This window comes from Aquila chrysaetos, chromosome Z (assembly GCF_900496995.4).
Source record: "Aquila chrysaetos chrysaetos chromosome Z, bAquChr1.4, whole genome shotgun sequence".
In the NCBI taxonomy this organism is placed as follows: Eukaryota; Metazoa; Chordata; class Aves; order Accipitriformes; family Accipitridae; genus Aquila; species Aquila chrysaetos.
In genome coordinates this window covers 66266081-66287847 of record NC_044030.1, presented here as the reverse complement: position 1 = coordinate 66287847, position 21767 = coordinate 66266081, and the positions used below count along the sequence as shown (strand labels likewise).

At 37.9% G+C, this 21767-nt stretch overlaps 1 protein-coding gene across 3 annotated transcripts in view; it reads right to left on the bottom strand.

The window, feature by feature from the left end:
• PDE4D (phosphodiesterase 4D) overlaps nucleotides 1-21767 on the bottom strand; it is a 659227-nt gene that overhangs the window by 368452 nt on the left and 269008 nt on the right. Inside the window, exon 1 of one of the 3 annotated variants that reach the window (XM_030004270.2) lies at nucleotides 7238-7506. The exons of the other annotated variants lie outside the window; for them this stretch is intronic. Coding sequence (XP_029860130.1) covers nucleotides 7238-7506 — 269 coding nt within the window. Of the gene's footprint in view, nucleotides 1-7237; nucleotides 7507-21767 lie in introns of those variants that run through there. 3 annotated transcript variants of the gene reach the window in all.

The window sequence follows — 21767 nt, the reverse complement described above, 5'->3', positions numbered from 1 at the left end:
AAAAAATTGTACTGAGAAAAAGTCTATAGTTTCAGTTTGGTATAGCGTCACTATAGTTTAGTAGCTTCAGCAGAAATACACTGAACCAGGCAGTGCAGAGCCACATCAAGTTAAATATGTTGCTCTTCTGCAATCTACCTATAACTAACACTTGAAGTTTTGTTGTTTTTTTGCAATTAGTGCTAAGAGTGCGTGAAAAGATATTGTGCAATAAAAATAAAGACCTGAATTTATCGGTACCCTTATGTCAGTTACATTCCTGAAACTTAAAATGGCACACCTTACCCATATCTATCTAAACTATTTCTAAGGCATCTATCATTTTCATATCTGAATGCCAAAGTCAATGTAAAACTATTTACTATGGGTGGGGACAAAGGTTGGCTGAATTCAGAAAGTACTCTGTATAACTGAGCACATACTTGTATTCTTACAGTCAGTAATCATATTAAATGGTTAGGTTTGGGGGTGCCTGTTTTAAAAAAAAAAAAAAAAAACTAAAGAGCAAAACCATAAAACCCTGAACATCAGAAAGTACTAAAAGAAGCTGAGAAGAGCTGGAGAGGGGACAGATATCAAAGGGGAACACTGACCATGGACCCATGAATAACAAACCCACTTTATTAGAAGGAAAAAAATGTCATCTATCACTACTTGCTGTATCTGAAAACACACAAACAAATCACAAAGGCAGCAAATATTCTGTCCAAAGTTATATACAACAGAGAAAAAATGAGTGTTTGAACATTTTGTGTTCACTGAGAAGTATTAAGGCAGCAAATAATAAAGGCTGAAAAAAATCTAGCACAAGCCATGACTTCATCCTTCCAATGAAACAGATACAATTTAGATGCTATGTTGCGCTGACCTTACTAACCTGCTCCAAATATTTATGCTTCTTGCTTCTCCTCCCTTTCCTACAGAAAGGAATTTTTCATGGAAAATAAAGGAAAGCTGACTTCCCACATGAGTTGACTAAAGCTGTATGATTTAAAGTATCTAAACATCCTTCCACAGACCTTTGGACATGTCTCACACACACTGGCTGTTCACACAGCTGGAGAACCGACAGTCTCCTCTCCTGTAACTGAAGGCCCTCTCTGCTCACAAATCCCAGCAGGTATGATCCCACCCTAATGATCTCTCCTGCCAAACTGCACTGGGGTAATAGGCAGCTTAGAAAAGGCATACAAAGAGCCAACCAAGACAATCCAGAAACTGAGTTTGTCAAGCACATACCAGAGGACTTAATGGGTCTTGTCTGTGTCCAGCTGTAATACGTGCTGCCGTGTCACTACATTGACCAGATCTTAAAGCATTATGATTACTTTAACAGTAATGCAATATAATGCAGATTTCTGAGGAACTTGAATTGGTTTTGGCTAGAGTACATTTGAATTCCTGACCACAAAACTTTCAAACACTTGTTTCTCTTCAGTTGCTATGGTTGTTTCCTATAGACACAACTGAGTCTATAGACTGAGTGATACAGGCTAAAAGTTCAAGGTCACTTAACTAGTTTTAATTTCACAGTTATAGGCATGACTAGCTGCAACAGCCTCTGAAGCTGTAAGTTATTCAGAAATTTCTCCAAAAAAAAATGAAGACCCCATGCCTCTCTACCACTTAAAAGCTTCTATTTCAACTGACTCTAAATGCTGTATTTTTTCCACTCTAAAATCCTAAAATTAGTAGTTTTTATTTCAAGTGTTAGAAAAAATTCAGAGTTACAGCTAGGAAAGGAAGAAGAAGAAAAGAAAGGAGAGAAGGACTCATAAAATGTCTGAGGTTAATAGCTAGTGATGAACTCTGAGTTAAAATAAATACTAGAAAATTTTCCATTACACTCTTGTAAGCAAAATCAAGTTATATAACCACATTTCTGAACATACTACATGGAAACCTCCTATTAAAAACAAATTAGAAAAATAACCTATTAACTTGTACCTTCCTGAACACAACTGATACAGAGAGAACAGATTGAAATGAATGGTTCCATCAGTTTCTTAAGCACTGCCTAGTAAATGGCCCAGTTGGTGGACTATTTTCATGACAATTTTTATACAAGATGTGGTTTTCAGAAGATGCAATGGTCCAACTTTCTAGAAAGAAGAACCATAGAGGTTTTTATAGAGGTCTTAAAGGCTTACATACTACATCAACTTTTTAAATCACAAGTAGTTACGTGCCTTTTACATAATATACCACTGCCCCACTGTGTAAGTAGACATCTGTGTGAACATTGCATCCTATGATTGTATACCTCATCACATAACAAAAAAAATGAAGGCATTTTGACAGTTCACAACCAGGCCATTTATGCAGTCCTTACAAGACTGAATTCTCCTGCCATATGAAGAAAAATGATAACTCAATTATTCATGTGAAAGGATAATAGTCACATGATAAAGAAAATGAATCTTGGTGTCAACAGTTCTACATCCCAGGCCATTACAGGGGGAGAGCTATGGACTTTATGAAAGACAGGCTGTATGCCAGGTGACCACCAAAGCCACTCTGTTACTCCCCACCTCAGCTGGACAGACAAGAGAAAATATAACAAAAGGCTCATGGGTCAAGATAAGGACAGGGAGAGATCACTCACCAGTTACCATTGTTTTGGGTTTGTGTGGTGGGGTTTTTGGTAGCAGAGAAGGGGCTGCAGGGGTTGCTCCTGTGAGAAGCTGCTAGAAGCTTCCCTGGCTCCAAGTCGGACCTGCCTCTGGCCAAGGCCGACCCCAGCAGTGACGGTGGTAGCACCTCTGGGAGAACGTAGTTAAGAAGGGGAACCTGCAGTGAGCAGTGGGATTGGAATGTGAGAGGAACACATCTGCGGATACCGAGGTCAGTGAAGGAGGGGATGCCCCTGCAGCCCGTGGTGAGATGGCAGGCTGTCCCTCCCCAGCCCATGGAGGGGAGCAGAGGCCCCTGAAGATGGCCGTAACTCCATGGGAAAGCCCGCGCTCAAGCAGTCTGTGCCTGAAGGACTGCAGCCTGCGGAAAGAACCCATGCTGGAGAAGTTCGTCAAGGACTGTATCCTATGGGAGGGACCCCACACTGGAGCAGGGGAAGAGTGAGGAGTCCTCTCCCTGTGGAGGAAGGAGCAGCAGAGACAATGTGTGATGAACTGACCACAAACCCCATTCCCCCTCCCCCTGTGCTGCTGGGAGGGAGGACGTAGAGAATTCAGGAGTAAAATTGAGCCAGAAAGGAGGGAGGGGTGGGGTGAAGGTGTTTTAAGATTTGGGTTTACTTCTCGGTATCCTTGTTTTGATTTGATTTCATTTGTAGTAAATTAATGTGATTTTGTTTTTTCCCCAAGTTGAGTCTGTCTTTTGCCTGTGACCATAATTGGTGGGTGATCCCTCCCAGTCCTTGTCTCAACCCATGAGCTTTTCTTTATATTTTCTCCTCACGTCACCGGCGCCAGGGGGGAGGAGTGAGTGAGCAGCTTCATGGTGCTTTGTTACCGTCTGGGCTTAAACCATGACAACCATCATGGGCAAAACAGACTCGACTTCGGGAAATTAGTTTAATTTATTACCAATCATATCAGAGTAATGTAATCAGGGTAATGAGAAATAAAAACCAAATCTTAAAACACCTTCACCCCATCCCTCCCTCCTTCCCAGGCTCAACTCTACTCCCAATTTTCTCTACCTTCTCCCCACCAGCAGCGCAGGGGGACGAGGAATGGGGGTTGTGGTCAGTTCATCACATGTTGTCTCTAACACTCCTTCCTCCTCAGGGGCAGGACTCCTCACTCTTCCCCTGCTCCAGCATGGGGTCCCTCCCACGGGAGACAGTCCTCCACGAACTTCTCCAAAGTGAGTCCTTCCCACAGGCTGCAGTTCTTCACAAATTGCTCCAGAGTGGTTCCCTTCCACAGGCTGCAGTCCTTCAGGCACAGACTGCTCCAGCGTGGGTCCCCCACAGGGTCACAAGTCCTGCCAGGAGCCTGCTCCAGCATTGGCTTCCCATGGGGTCACAGCATCCTTCGGGCACCCACCTGCTCTGGTGTGGGGTCCTCCCCGGGCTGCAGGTGGATATCTGCTCCACCGTGGACCTCCCTGGGCTGCAGGGGGACAGCCTGCCTCACCATGGTCTTCCCCACAGGCTGCAGGGGAATCTCTGCTCTGGCATCTGGAGCACCTCCTCCCCCTCCTTCTTCACTGACCTTGGTGTCTGCAGGGTTGTTTCTCTCACATATTCTCACTCCTCTCTCCAGCTGCAATTTCCATTGTGCAGCAACCTTTCTCCCTTCTTAAATATGTTATCACAAAAGTGCTATCACTGTTGCTGATTGTCTTGGCCTTGGCCAGCAGCGGGTGTGTCTTGGAGCCACCTGGTGTTGGCTCTATTGGACACAGGGGAAGCTTCTAGCAGCTTCTCACACAAGCTATCCCTGTATTCACCCCCCAACTACCAAATCCTTTCCACGCAAACCCAATACAACCACGTTGCCAGGACAATTACTCTATCTGCCACCCTCTTCTTGACTGTATCTCAATGCCATTTCAGAACCTGGAAATCAGGGAGTTAGGTACAATCTAAATGAGTTGTCCTGGTGTACTGAATCTGTGGTTGCTGTATTTGGCACCACAGCAATATGTGTAGTGTTATACATTTAGTTCTTATGCTACCTGTATACATAAACTTCTAATCATAAGAAAAACATAAGGAAATAGCAAATTTATAAAACTAGTGGTATTTTACAAAGTCAGAATGGCTTTCCAACTTATTGATGGCTTGAATAAGATCATGTTATTAAAAATTTTAATGCCTGTGTAAACAATGGACTAAACAAGAAAGATGTATACAAGAATTCAGCGACTATTCTTAAAGTACAAAACACATTAAATCAGAAATAAAAGAAAATTAGAGCACTTACAGAGAAGGTCATAACTATGGTGGAACAAACTATATCCACTAAACCCAGAATGGATCCTCCATAGTACAATATTCTGGAGTAAGCTTACAACTACTCCATTTTCAAAGGCACTTTTTTCCTATGAGCTGCCTAAAATGGATTATATAGGTATGGAATTAAAAGCACTATACTGCCTATGTAGCCAAAGCATCCAGAAACCACATGTCTATCACACAGCATTTCCGTTTTCTAAATAGATAACCAAGTGAAGACTTATCAGTAACTAAGGACTTGATGGGATTTGGCAACTAATAAATTTTGTAAGCACACAGTAGTGCTTCTCCTTCCCTTCATACGCCTGTAACTCTGATCATATATATTAGTGCTTAAGATTAGTGTTTTTTCTACATATCCCCTTCTGAAATACTATTTTTCTTTGCAGGTTCTCAGGTAATTTATTGTAACTCTCTGCTTGACTCTCTACTTCTCTACTCGCTGGAAAAAAAGTGCTGCTAAGATGAGCTAGTCTTAAAAATCATTTAGAAATAACTATGAATTGTTTAACAACAGTATTTTGCAGGCCTAGTATTTCACATATTTGGGAAAAACCCAAACATTTCCAACATTCCACATCATGCTGAAAAAGGTACTCTACCCAAACTCAAAACTTTCTGAAGCTCACTAGAGGAAGTGCATTTAAACAAAATTCCACTATTTAAGACTATGCCAGCCTTTGCCCTTTCACATTGCCCAAACCTGTTTGTTCACTTCATATCTGTCCCTTTTAATACCCTTCCTTTCTCTGTCATCTTAAACTCTCTACAATAACACATAAATAATCACATGTGATAATTTCCTTCTGCAAACTTTCACAAATTCTTATTTATTTTCATCTTACAATGTAAAACAGCTCTGCTCGAATTATTTTTTTATCCTGCATGTTCTTATGTATGACTGTTTTATAAATTATTTAATGCAGACCAGCAGTTAGAGATCCTTAATGTTGTTGGGATTTATGCATAACTGTTAAAGGGACATGAAATATCCATCGTATTCTCTGTAATTTCTGCAATTTTTGACCAGGTACACTGGTTTCAAAACAAATATTCTTCAGGTATAAAGGCACACTTGTTTCTCCTCATCCTTTTCAAGGGTAAAAACATTATTTTCTCAAAGGAGTATTTTAGCTACATGAATACAAACATAAAGATTTAGGGAAACTTGTGTACAATGTGCAATGCACATACCAGTCACATAGCTATGGTGTAAACCTAATTTCAGACAAATGAAGATAAACTTGAATAGCATATTCATTTGCTGCTTAGAATGCATGACTAAATTTCTTTGAATATATTTCATTGCCTTCCTTTCTTCATATTACATTTTTATTTGAAAAATAATGGGGGAAAAAAATCTCACAAGAAAGAACACATCAAGATCTCAGGACCATCAAAGCAAACAGGAGTGTATTATTAAGTTACAATAATCTCGTATGTAACATTAAAAAAAAAAAAAGAATAAGTTAAGTAATTAAATTATGCTGCTGTTTTACAGAAGATGGATGCAACAAAATTAATGTCTTTTATAGATTTCATCACAAACACATGTCTAAGAAATGATTGAGTTACCAAAAAAGTAGTCCTAGTGAATCATTTAACAAGGGGTTCCCTTGCCATCTTTCCTCTGTTTATTCTAGCAACTGCTTTAATAAAAATCACTGTTTCATATACAACATCTATTCCCACCACTCTTCTCTATCATGTCCTTCTTAATTTGAGCACTGTTAAAAGATAAACAAACTTATGCTATCCTGCTTAGGGGCAGGGGGGTGTCATAAATTACCAATAAATAAATAAACTAATAAAATAATTTTTAATATTATAAATTATAATAATATAATTTAAACTAATTTAAACTAATAAAATAATATTTTATATATTATATAAATTATAATAATATATTATAAATTATTATAAATAATTTAAAAATATTTAAAATATACATTAAAGAAAAAAATTGCCTACTCACTCTGGCCTGAACGGCACAGAATGAGATAAGTACTTTTCCTTCCTAAGACTCCAGTTTATATTTCTGGGGGAGGAGAAAAAAAGAATTATTACCTAAGAAATCAGAGGAAATAAAGTAGCTTTTGTGCAAGCAAATATGTGTTTTCTTGCTTGATATAAATTACTGTTTTAAACTTCAGGTCTGAAATTAACTTAAGTCACAAATAAGAACTGTCTCTTTCAACCAGAGGGTTTCATGCAGGGATCAAACCAAAAAACATTAGCACTGACATCGAGGAGATAAATGCTCTATGAAAAAAACTTAACCTGACATTTCATGACAACCTGCTCAGCGCTTACCAGGTATGTGCCACAGTGAAACGCCGCTGTTTTGGTATGTTGCTATTTAAAAGCATCCTGCGCAAAAGCCTTGGAGAGTTTCGAGGAGAAATAACTGGAGACAGCCGGGGAGAAGCAGATGAAGATTTCCTAGATGTCCTGGACTTTTCATGTTGCAACAGGTTTTCCCTCAGGGTCTTCACAAGATCTTCATTTAACCACGGATTTTGACAATGTGTATTACCCACTTCAGGAACAGCCAAAGTGTCTGTACTTGTCTGCTGAGCCATGTTTCCCAAGTAAGTTTGTTATTAAGGTCTAATAAAATTGAATATTGGCTTAACTGCTTAAAATACTTCCTTTCTAAATCAGTTCCCAAGAACTGTGCAGAGCTCCAACTCCAGTTCAGCCTATTCTGTTTTCAACATGGTGTCGCCTGCCCTCAGCGTCTCTCTATAGATAATGATCTACAAAGAAAAAAGCAAGCTAACTCCTCCACAGAAACCTATTAAACATTACCACTCCTCTCACAGCCCTGCTGCCAAAGATCACTTATTAGCTATCATAGCAAGTGAGCACGGGAGGAAGAAACTGCTTCAGCACAGCCTTTGTCGGAGCTGTAAAGCTGCCTGTTAAACTATCGGAACTAATGTGCTGCAGCTGCTTGAGTGACTTCTGGTTATGTACATAAAAAGTGCTGGAGGAGGGCTTAAACATCAGATGTGTGCTCATTTTGTTTGGTTATTCTTTCTGTTTGCTTATTCCTGAACCTTCAGGGAGGCTGGAGGAAAGGGGGACTGCTGAAAAACCTCTTCTGTTTTTTCCAGTATGTACAGTATTTATCTATGCAGTCCCCATTTACAAATCAAGATTACAAACTTTTGCCTCTTAAGCTAATAGCAAATTCTAGAATTAAATAATGTAAAAGAGTTTACGTTCTGCCTTCTCCCTCTCCCCGCCCCAAGCCAGTTTACCACAACCAGTCTTCAAGTGCATTTAGGAAAGGCTAACACTTGCTACCTTACGTTTTCCAGAAAAACAAACCAAACATTTAAGATCTGCACACAAACTGAAATCAGACTCTCACAGCTACTAGTATCTGTTTAATGAGATGTTCTTAATTCAGCATGTCATCATATCATGACCACTACTTGAACAAAGGAAGTGCCTTTTTTCTATTCACAGCTGCTGGGGAAATAAACTATCAAAAGATATTAAAAGAGAACTTCTGAAAGGCAGTTCTCTTCTGCCAAAAAGGCAGAAGTACTTGCAGTTATTTGGTCAATCATACTGCTATTAAATTTCATTTTTAGAGTATCTTTTTTCATTGCACTATGCAACAAGATATCAGTGCAGTTTTCTGATCCAACAAAACCTTTGTCAATCAATCCCGAGATTTTTTTTTCATTTTTAATTAAAATAACTCACTTTATCTATTCCAAAAGACAAATTTTTTATAAACATGTTCAATTTTGTTCATAACTCACTGATAGTGGACAAAGAGCTGTAATAACTGGTAGTAGGCTAATATTTGCTTAAGCTTTGTACATTCATTTTTACAGCAACAACAGCAACAATCTTTTCAGTTACAACCATACTTCCTGTTCATCCTACAGGCACAAACCATCACCATTTTGTGAGAGATTTCTTTTTAATGTCAGAACATTGGTTACATATAATTTTCATTGGTACAATATATTTTTCCTCTTTTACTTTGTCTTACAATCCAGCTTTCCTTTGTGAATAAGAATTTCCTTCTGAAGCACACAGAGTGTCCAGGCTTTCAATGGAGTGAAGGGTATTTGACCACAATTACATGACCAGGTGTGAAAGGCAAATACTGTTTTCTGTCTCATGGCAAATTCAGAACTCCTGCAAAAGCAGCCTTCTGTCACAATGGAGAGGAATCACCTTTGTACTTAGCACCGAAGCCACAATTCCTGATGAGGATTATAAAGAGAACATCATGATGCTGAGAGAAGTAGAGCAGAACAGCAACTGAAAGGTCAGCTTATGTTAAGAATGACATTGCTATCAGGTGTCAGCCCCATTATGTAGACAAGTTTAACTGTACTGCGTCATATGTGAAATTTGATAACAATGTATTTACAAATTTAACTCAATACTGAACAGCACCACGGGATGCAGGAATCACTGTGCATTATGTTTTTGTGTATTTTTCTAAAATTTTATAGAAGATTTAATCACGATGTAAAAACTAACACTGACCAAATATAGAATAAAGCCCAGGTATTATTAAAACTACAAAACCAAAATTTTAAACTATGTTTTATTAGTTTCCAGTTCACTGGAAATGAAGGGCTAATCCCTAGACAGAAAAAGAATTGGATTAAATCATAACTTACACAATAACTGCTTCCACTCTTTTACAATTGGAAGAGTAGTGCAGACAGCACTGGTCCTCAACAAGCAGAAAAAATAAAAGCATACCATATGAAAATGTTTATTTTATATCTATGAAGAACAAACATATCACCTTTCTCTTAATCTATTATTATTTCTTATTTATTAAAAAATACTAGCAAGTCCATATGAGTCCAATCATTTTTTTCAAACAACACACTGTATAATGAGAGCTATTTTCTTTTATGCTATGAAATACTGCCATCTGACGCCTATTCTAAAGCATGGTCTTCAGATAGCTGCAGTAGCTTTATAAAACTAGACAAACGGACCCGTTGGAGATCAATGAATCAATGACGTCAATAAGACCATTAACATTTATTACAGCGGGCCTGGGATCATGCTTTAAGTTGCACTGTGTTACAAAGATAATTATAGAAGAGGAAAGTCTTAGTCCACAGAACAGCAGTTTTATTACCCTTGTTCTTAAAAATATTAGAACTAAATCAACAAGGACCTTTAGCTTGACACCCTGAATTACAGGTACTGAGTGGGTTTGCCACATATTCAAAGAGGTAATGTGTATAAAACAGCAGGATAAGGCCTTTTAACAGGAAAAGTGAACTCAGTCATTATAAAGCACCACCATTTGCATGAACAGCTAACTAAAATGCTTTTCCTTACTTGGTTAATGGCTTAAATTTCTGAATGTAGATGTTCCATTCCCCCAGATACCTTATTTTGACATATGCCTGCCTCCTCCTCCTCCTCCTCAAAAAAAAAAAGTCTGGGAGTACTAAATGAGTATGTTGTACATCCTAAGGGCATTTGATTCACTTTCTGATTAAATGTTCTAATTTCAGGCACTCACAGTTAAATCTAATTTTGCAGGTTTTGCTTAGTCACAGCTGCATAGGTAAAAGTTGTATCAAGATCAGATTTAATTCTGCCTGCTATACATTTAACTAAATCATCATAAGGCTTAGGATAAAAGCAGAGAACTAGAATTTCCTTATAACAGAAACTCAGTATTACAAAAATCTAGAAGAGTCAGTAGCTTCAATTCTCTTCCTACTACTACTTAAAGATACTAAAAAATTAAATACAAGCATTCAATTCTTGTACTTTTCATAAACTTTCTTATAAAATATGTTGCTTATGATAAATGTACTGAAATATTACAGGCTTAATGTGCTCACATTTCTGTTAATCATGAAGACTAGAAAGAGCTACAGCATACAGAAGAGAATAAGCAAATAGGTTCTGCAGGTAATACTGTACAAGATTAAACATGTATTTGATTTCACATAAAAGAGACTAAACAAGGATTAAAAAGTAATTTCTGTGTTACAGCTACTTTGAACACAGAGTATGATAAAGTTACTTTAATACTACTAATCAACATACAAAATACATTATGCGATTGTGGCTATTTTAAATGACCTTTAACAGAATTTTTCTTATTAGAGCATAAATGCACTCACTCACAGGGAGCAAAAGAACTCTTTCACATAAAATATGGAGAGGAAAAGTTATTAAAATATCTTACTTGGGACCAAGTAGAGAATTCCAGACACATAGGAATGCAAGCGAAAGAACAACCCTCCGACGTGTTGCTTCTTTGAAAGCAAGCAGACCAGTATCACAGGATCATAGAAGAATTCAGGTTGGTAATGACCTCAGGTGATCAAGTCCACGCTCCTGCTCAAAGCAGGACCAGCTGTAAGGTCAGACCATGCTGAGGTACTAGAGCACCTGAGAATGGTGCAGAAGTGGAGAGAAAAGAAGACAAAGTCAGAGGTGGTTGTGAAGAATGGGTGCTATACCATGTTTTAATTCCCTGAAGCAAATAACAGAATACTGAGAGTATGGTGTGACTGAGGAGAATTCTAATTCTAGATAAGGTATAAAATAAGAATCTTGGATGATACTATGATTCTTATTTGGAAAGAGAGGTTAATGCATGAATTGAGGAGCAGAGCAGTCAAGGAAGAAAATAAGTAAAAAAGAAGAAATTAATAGGTGATAGGTATCTTAATAAAATGCTATGTAACAGCAAAGTTCACAGTATAAATTTAATCCCTGACAATTGCCACATACTCAAAAAGCTGATATGATATTTGTGGATTTGTCAAGTGCAGGGTAGTGATTATCAGACCGTTCTCCTAGCAGTTACATGCACGGCCTGCTGGGGAGACCATAGGTACCATGGAGCTGCAATAGGTGACTAAAAAGGGGATTGGTCACACTTAGCATAGAAATGGCGGGCATCCTCTGATAGAAAAAACTCCCTAATAGACAAAGGTATGGAAAACACATGCAATTCTAAATATTCCAAGGAAATTTCAGGCTGCTGTGTTTACTCTGTGTATTTGATCTAAGTAAGTTTTCAGTAATACCCTAATGGAACAATGGTACCTAAAATGGCACTAAAAGACCGAATTAGGTCAACTTTCTAAATAATAGTCAGGTAGACATACATTTAGAAGTATATTTTCAGAAGGAGAACAGAATAAAGAACAGCTTGTGGTACACCCAAAGTTGGGTATGGTATGTTTACCACCATCAACAAAACACTTGCTCTCACTTAAAATTTAGAGCACTTCTATTTTTGAGAAGTTCCTAATAAAAACTTTTTTCATAATATCAGCTCAGATTCACCCTGTAATTCAATAAAGTGTTGTATTTAGTAATTTCTTTTATTATATTTTTTGGAGTGTTTGGAAATATTGTCACAATTCTCTGAAAATAAAGTACTGTTCAGTTGCTGATTCCCCCGAATGAGCTGCTGGATTTTTGTTCTCTTTTCTGTGCATGGCAGAAACAACAGAGATAAGAGAACACTGGGTATATGATAATAAAAGAAAACAAGTAGATACAACAGCTATGTATTACAATATGGCAAGGGTCCATTCCAAGAAAAAAGAGGAAGATTTTGTAATCCATGCACAAGGACTTCAGCAGTATTTTATGCAAATGTCAGAGAAAACACTTAGTCTTATACTTTCAAAATAATTTGCTAAATGGAATCCAGACCCCTAACAGAACTTCTAAATCAGCTCCAAACTTTAAACAGAACAGTACAATGTGTTTCTGAAGAATGAATTGAAAATCGAGATTCTCTGAAATATTTGCAAGGTTCTACAGTTCTTTCTACAATTCATGCTGCTACAGAGAATGAATTAAGGATTATTTTCAGAATACAGTTTGTTTCTGGAATAAAATTCTATAAACTGAGCGCTGTTGGGGGCCATCCACTGTTGACCCATAAATAATACAGTAAATGGTCTGTCAAAACCTCCAGCTTAAAAACATGCATTGCCATACATGTACACAAGAAGACAAAACAAATGAAGTGGGGGAAGCAGTCATCTCAAAAGCAGTCTACTTAGCATTTGGTTATAAATGAAATCACTATGTCAACACTGCATAGGATAGCCTGGAGATTTCCTTCTAACAAGGTCAGATGTTCCTTAACTTAAAAAAAAAAAGGAAAAAAAGAAAAAGTGCTTCTACAATCAAGAGCTTCCATTAGAAAGGACTGCCAACACAATCCCATTTGACTACACAAAGCAAGCTGTCAACATTTGAAAATGAAATGCCTTTACTCCACCAACCCTTGAAAAAAAGGCCTCAGCCAGTGTGACATGTTAGAATATCTAACACATACTTCATAAATATAAAAGCAGCATTTCTTTAAAAAGATTATATTTGGTGTGACAAGAAGTTTGGCTTGCCAGGAAAGGATAGGCAGATATATCATTCCTCACACATATGCATTAACATAGAAGTGAATGACCTCATATGACAAATAAGAATAAACAGAGTAGCAATAACTGTAATTTCTAAACAATTGTGTAAGAAAATATTTCCTAGGGTAAGATTAAGGGAAATGAATGTAATTCTACACAATTACATCAAAGAACAGACAAGAACATTAGGCAGCATTCCTGCCGCTAAAATGCATAAAGATATCTGCTAACTGTTAGTTAATTGCAATTGAAGGACATGGCCCACATGAGCAGAAAACAATTATAAGCATAAATTGCTTTGCAGAGCAGTCCTGAGGAGAGGGGACAGGAGAGGGCAGGAGACGACAGGGCACAGAATGAACCAAGCCGAGCCCCACATCTTCAGTCTGTATTTAATTTCGATATAGGCTTGATTAAAAAGTATAACAGCTACGCAAGTGGTGGCTGTAATCTTAGATTTTTTAGGCCTAGACCTGTGACAGATACTGTTAGAGCTTTTGGAAAATCAATTAGCTTAGTCATGAGAGTGTAATTTTACCTGTTGGTGTCAGTGAATGCATGATGACTTTGTAAAAATCTAAGGATTATAAAATATCACAAGTACTTGGCAAAAAGCATATAGACATTCCAGATTGCCAAACTTCAGTGTTTATTTCTGAAGCTAGCAGGAGCAAAAGCTCTTACCAGACTAGGCTTAACCCAGTCCCTCCAAGCATGGTGGTTAAGCCAGAGTATAACGTACAAATAAACAAGTACATTTCTGAGAGGTCAGATGCACGCACAGAAAGTTTACTTAGTAAGAAATCTAGACCACCTGTTATATTTCAAGTAATCTGTTATTTTGACCATGCCTTAACAGCTGGGAGCAATTCAAAGAAATATTTGTAAAATTGGGAGAGGTTAGAAAATAAAAAAATTAAGTCTAAATTCTACAGTAAGGTTACATAATTAATCCATTATCTGGAGATGAGCTACTACTTGATGGCAAAAAAATAAGTGCAATAAAAGAGAAATCATACCTACTGAAAAAGCTTTAATACCACAGGATGCTTCAGAGTTTGGAGATTTCTGCCTATGAATGAACATATGAATGGTTCAATTCAAGCTTGTTATTGTAAATTGTTTTTTAGAACACTCAAGTTACTAAAATTTTGACTAGATAATGAAAATATACTTTTGAAGAAACCCATTCATACAATTCACTTAGAGTCACTTCCATTATCTTTTCTCTGGTGGTCTTTAAAGTGGTCACTTTATGTATTTGTAAGAACTGGAATTTAAACAACAGAAAGGATTTGCTTCTACAATGTTATTAAGAATCGACAGAGTGTATTCCCAGTCAAGTGATAAGGTTCTCTGAATAAATTTGGGGGAAAAAATGTTCCTTCGCTGCATGGAAAAGCTTGGGATTGTGATCCTATGAATATATCACACTTTTTCCTTTATAGAGTTCCCCAAAAAGTATGATTTTCATAAATTTTTCTGGAATCAACAGTAGGTGTTTGTGTATTTGGCAATTCTATAGTGTGTCTCTCTCCATTTTTAGGAGTAGGACTTAAATGGTTTCAGGCAAACTTTTGTGGATATAAATGGAAACTTAATTCTACCCTGCAGAATTCTACCCTGCAGTCTTAAATACCAATATTTTCTTCTGAATGTACAGAAAAAAAAAAACCTTCAAAATTCCTTTTGGTTGCATATGGCTTATAAACTTTTTGTATAATAAGAGATCTGTCTTTGTATAAGCAATTTTATTCATCCTAATATTTGCCCTGCTCTCAGATATGCCAAAGTACTGCAATAGCATTTAAATAAGAGGGTCATATATGGTCTATCAGGTAAAGAAAATAAATATATTTATAATAGAAAGCAAACATAAGTAGCAGACCTTTAAGACCACCTTATAGGCTGCCCAAAACTAATACTATAGAGAGGTTTTGTGTCTGAGCCTACGTCCATTGACTTCAAATGAGGACAGGAACAATCTCTAGAAGTAAGACAATGAAAGAAGAAATCATCAGTCCTCTGTCACCCTCTACAGGAAAAATCCTAAACCAGAAGCAGTTCTTACTTAATACAGAATTATACACATCTGTGCCACCACTTCATCACTGGTTTAAGGGACACTTCAATTTTCAAAGAAGTTAATGTTTCAAATGCTTTTGTTGGATATAACTGTAATGAAAATGTCCCTTTTCTTCATTTGTAAAGCTGAGGGCAAGAAAAATTGCCAGATCTTTATAGAATATGTTAAGCATTTGTATTACATTAACACCCCTGGATTACTGACTGAAACCAAATCAAACTAGCATGACAAAGAATTATGTGAAACATTTGAGTTGCAGAATCCAGAATTCTAAGCTGAATTTTGAAATATCCTTTCTGTGCTTAGATAGGATATTATGATTTTAATGTTAACAAAGAACACATAAAGGAGTTCACTAAAAATAACGTTTACCAGCAAGTGGAGAAGGAACTAAGGATTCAGAGGGATTTTTATGCATTTGAATGTAAAACATGAAATCCATTAACTGAAAGAGATAATCCAAAGGCCAGGCCATGAAGCAGCTTAGTATTTTTTTAGTTTTATAATTCTGCTGTTTCTTGCTCGTTTTCACAGTGTTTGTTTTTATTATTAGATTTGAGATAATTAGATAATGTCCTAAGATTAACATTAAGAATAAATATTGGGTCCATTTATACCTTGACTCTAAAACCAAAGGCAAAAAAACGAAAAAAACTAAAAAAGAGAGTAATTCTTCCTGAGGTTATATTATTTTCAGTGACTAAGGTAGCGCAGCACAATAAGAGATAATTTAATTTTCTGTAGCAGGAAGATTTATCTTTCCAAGTTTTGTTATCCCTGTTGCTTGGGAAGAAAACATTTTACAAGTGGCAGGCACTTAGATCTTGCAGGGCCCTGAGCGAACTAACGGGCCCTGTGTCAGCTCTGTGCTGGAGCCCCAGGTAAGCGGGCAGAGATGCGTTGTGGCCGTGGCCAGCCCTGCCTTCTGCTGTCCCAGTTGGTTCCACTTCTGTTGTAGGTAACTTTGTCTCCAGCCCCATCTCCTGCTCCTCCTGTCTGGACTCCCTGGACCTGACTCGTGCCCTGGCCTCGTCCGGGGCTGCTGGCTGCTCTCCCCATTGCCAACCCTGCTCAGGAGCTGCGGGACTGTGCCCTGCCCGTGCCAGGGGAATCCTCTGCTCCCGGCACATGTGAGCAGCCCTGCTCTCGCTGCTCCCTGACGCGGTCATACCACGAACTGTATCTAACTCAGTGAAGTGTATTGTTTTAGTGCATAGTCAAAAGGGAATATTCAAATGTTCTGTCTTGGTAGAACAGTCAGTCAAAAAGCAATGCATGAAAATACTAGAAGAAGTTCATGCCCTCTGTGACTTTCGAGGGCACAAAATTGAAATTGTGCTGATCACAGAACGCAGAGATGTAGAAAAGTAAAGGAAAAAAACCCATCCATGCCTAATTTACCTTAACATAGTTATGCAGTGTACCTTCCTGCTATAGAAATTATTCCAGGAAGAATCAGATAACACTGTAGGACTATCAAAAGAAAATTTCTACTAGCCAAAAACACTTTCCAAAAACTCTTTCTTGATATTGAGGGCACCAGGCCACACATAATCAGGTGAGAAGGGTGCCTACAGACAGTGCAGTAGTTGCATTTGGGGAATTTTGCTGCCTGCCCCAATACAGAATCAAAGCAGTGGAATACTACAGTCTGGAATAAGGTGCCTGAGGACAGCCCGTTTTCTTTTTAGGAAAGTTGGACTACCTCTAAAGATTTTAATGTGCCTCTAGAATCATTTGTAGAATGCATAATCTTGTCCACATATAAGCTTAAAAGTCCATTGCTATCAAAGGAGATTGGGACCGAGTACCTCTTTAGGGAAGTAAGAGATCAAGACTGCCTCTCAAAACAAGCGTGTAATCACAGAACTGCATTTAGGATATTGGTTGCGTAATTAATTATTGTCATAGAAGTGAGCTCTCTGTCTTGACGATCAAGACTCCTGTAGATGTTTGGTGGAATGAAAAAAGGATTAATGGAGTCAGCAGTTTTTTGTTATACCTGATTAAAAATGCTGTTGTAGAAATAAAGAGTATCAGAAAAAATGTAACTGTTGAGCCAAAGCATCAAGGCACTTGCATTCCTTTGGGAACACTGAGGCTCCGGCCTGTCTCCTCCTTTAGTGGCAGCAGTTTGCATTAGTGAAGAAGAAACTCACATCTCCTATGTAGATGGTTTAATTATTTATTTTCAATATGATCATATGCAAATTCATTTTTTGCCAAATGAGATTGGCAGAATCCAAGACAGCAGACCTGATAAACAGTGGCACCTCAACCAGTGATAGAAGATGTCCAGAAACAAGTGTGATGAACCTAAGGAGAGTGCTAAATACCAAGAAAATAAGAACCATACTGGGTCAGACCAAAGGTCCATCTACCTGACTATACTTTCTCTGGTAAGTATAGTCAGCTGGTAAGAGTAAATAATAATTGTAGAGTAGAAGAGAAGCAGCATGGCGCTTCCCATAACAGCTAGTTTCCAATAATTTGCAGTTTGGGACATGTCAAGTTGCATGTTGTCTTTTTACTTAACCAAAAAATCAGTGGATTTTTCTTCCATGTGTTTGTCCAGTCATTTCTTGAACCATCATAACTTTTGTCATCCACAATTCCTGATACAAGGACTTCCACAACTTGATTAAAAGTTCTGTAGAGAGCAATGCATTTTGGTTCATTTTGAACCCAGGAGATACTGATAGGACAAGGAATGTATAATCATATTGGATTCAAGACTGTGGGATCTGCTGGCCTCAGAGGAAGGCTTTTTTAGAAGTGCAGTTCTAAATTGCTTGAAGGAAGGAAAGATAAAGTGAAATACTTTCTCTGCCCCAACCCCACAGCTGGACAGTGGTGGTATGGTTCAGTGCTGGGATCTTGATTATACCAAAATGGCAGCATTCTTTTGCAGAATAGTATCCAAAAGTGGTCCCAAAAGTGGCCTACTAGAAAGCTTTGAATATGTACCATGGTAGGCAAGATGTTGTAGAAGAAGTGTTTGTGGTTCCCTGAGGAGCCTTCTCTTGGAAGCTCCCTTTTGATCACATCTTGATGTGTACAGAGAAAGATCAGAAGGGATTACAGAGAAGATACAGGCTAAGAAAAGCAAGGAGCTGAAGTGCTGTCTCTTTCCAGTCCCCAGGAACCTCTGCACAGGTGAAAATATCGAAACTCTTGAACCAACTCAGTTGTCAATGCTTTTAATGAATCTCATTTTGCAGAAACTGAGAGACTTCTGAAAAATGGTCCAGAAACACCTCTACATCTCCCATCTCTAGAAAAGTACCTGGAGGTGGTGTGTGATGGTCTGAGAAGGCACATGGCACCAAAGGAAGATGAAGTAATTCAAGAAATGCACCAGAAACTACACTCTATGTGTACCTTCTTACTGCGTAACGCTTAAACTGTTTGGTTTTCTTTTACTCCTGCTCAACTGCAAGAATGCATATCTCACATTCAAAACAAGCTCTCCTGACAACTTAAAGGTCAGACAGTCTTATAGTCTACATGGAAAGAGCAGAAACAGGAAAACAACCTCTGTGTCCTGCAAATGTGTCCAAGATCATTCCATTATCACACAAACTGCCCTTAAAGGAAGATGAACACCTGAAAAAATGCTACAATGAAAAATTATTGAACAGAACAATAAATATGCTGCATATTGTAAATGGGCTTTCAGATAAACACTCAAAGGAAAAAATAAAGGTACAAGGGAGAAAGAGTACATAGGAAAAGGCACATTAAGAACAGTACACAAAGGAACTAGGAAGAACACCTGGAGGTCTAAGAAATAGCAGTGATGGTGCAAGACAAAGAACAGTACTGAAAAGTTAGTTCTGCCAATTTTTCTAAATTAACAGCCAGTTCCCTGGAAACTTTTTCTCTCAGAGGAAACCAAAACTGTGGTGGGATGTTTGTGTTATTGTCTATAGATTGTGAATGTCATTATGCTGATAGAGAGCTTTACAACTTCAACACTGTAAATTGAGAACCCTGAGGAACTGTATGTCCAAGACAGAAAGCAGTGTGAGTTTGTGCCTAGCATCCAGTTTTTAGAGTCACATGATGATGTAGCGATCTCATCTGTCCACACAGCCAGAACTCTCATCCAGAAAATCGTCTTCCATCCTTTCTCCTGGCCTTGACAAATACAGCCTTGTCAGCAATTCAGAACACTGCTGACAAGAATAATTTCTCCAGCCAAACATTTTGATAAGACACTCAATTTTATCTGTCTCTTTTCCCTTTTCGCTGACATAGGCTGCCTGCCTTCACCTCTAGAAGTCTTCTCTGACTATTCCACCCTACCTCTTTTCTTTCATCTTGCTGAAACATCAACCTCTGCTTAAGATACCCATTTCCCTCAGCCCTCTGACATTACTCAATGCCTTCAAGCTGTCTTCAGGATAGTCTTTCACTTAGGAAAAGCTGCCTATAAACATCTGTTACTTTATCTCATTATCTACCTTCAAATTCTTTGTTGCAGTGACTTTAGAAAACTGATAAACTAGACTACTGAAAACAATACTTACTGTAGTCACATACTCACTTTTAAATCTCTGTATTGATCTGCTGCTTATGTTGCTTTAAACTGCAAGATCTCTTTGTCAAGGAATGTTGGTCTTGGGATATTTTTGTGATTTTTAATTATGAATTGCTTAGAACTTGGGAAAATGTAAACAATGAACAAAAAATGACAGTAACAAGAAGTGCTTGAAAACCCAAGTCTATGGTTCCCTTAATATCCAGCAACAGACAATGATCTATAAGTGCTAAAGAGATATATGAATATCAATTACCATCTGCTGTAAGTCAAGTCGATGCTAGCTACAAAGCTTGCAGTAAGAAAATGCTCAAAATTTACCAGATGGGACGCCTGTAAACATTTGGGGAAATACAAGTAGAAATCCTCCCCCTAGCGGACTCGAAGGAGAAGTACAGAGTTGCAGCAAATACGAGTAACAAAAAGATCTTTTTTTACAATTTGTTAATAATGAATGATTTTTTTTTTTTAATTATTTAACATCTACCCTACTGCAGTAGTTCTGAGCCATATCCAAGGACTGCAGCCCTATTGGGGCAGATTCTATACAATTACAGAATAAAAAGCTTCAATAAACAACATAAAATTTAACAGAAATCATAGTGAAAAGAGAAGTAAGACAAAGGGAAAGGAAGAGTATAAGGAAACAGAATTTTTCACATATAAGATAGTGATTTGTATGCAGTAGTAAATTCTCAAGATTTTGAACACATGTTCAAAGTTTTAAGGAGGATTTCAAGAACAATTATATATATCTGTAGGTGTTCTAAAGATAGTTTCTGCCAAACATGAGGGGTAGAGACAAGAAAATATAAAAACTTGTTAGAAATCCAAGAGGAAGGTATTATAGGCTCATCTATGGACTGATGAAAGCCAGGTGCTCGTTTCTTGCAATGGACATTGTTGGTGAGCTGGAGAGAAGTAATGATGAATTTTGGAGGGGAAGACAAGCAGCTGGTTTATGATGCAATAGAAAAGTGAGAATTAGAGGACTGGTGCAAAAAACAAGTCGACATAAAGGAAACCACTCTACTGTTTTCATACTTTGCCTGAACGGATGCAAACAAAATGGTTTTCAGTTTCCACATCCAGATTACAAAGGCTAACACAGCATAAGATTTAGTTTAAAATTTCATCACTGTCATAGGAAAACCTGTATCTTTGAGGTTTTGTCCAGCTTGAAAGATTTTATATCTAATTTTCTGGACAGCAAACAGTTAAAGTAGTGTTTGTATTTTGGTTACTGAGATCTCTGGATGGTTGTGCTTTCTGGTCAGTCACAGTCTCTTTCTCTCCTCCCTCGTCTGCTCACACACGTGATTACAAAGCCCATTGCCTCTCTTTTCAACCTTCTGTTCATAATTTTGGGTTAACTTCAGCCCCTTCCCTATTCCAATTTTCCATGCTGCAGCTGCTGTTTCCTCTGTTAATTTTTGCCTTCTGAGCATAGCTAGAAATTATAAACTGCGGTCCAGATGAAGGGAGGCACAGCTGCAAATCCTACAGTCTGGAAAAAGAGAAAGGCTGGACTTGATTAAAATGTGATCCAGTGTTTGGAGTGGAGGAAGCAAAGCAGAAATTTTAAGTGGTGGTTTAGCTCAATAGATCTTAAAGAAGAGTGGCAAGCAAGAAAACCCTGTGTTTACTGAATAAAATGAAATCCTAGGAGAGAGACAAGTTACACATAGAGTTGCAAGGTAATCCAAATTAAAGGAAAGTGCAGAGCCTTAATCAAATGTAGTTAATTCAAGAACGATATCTGCTTGTAATCACTGGTCAGTAAAAAATGTTTGGTCAGTACTTTCC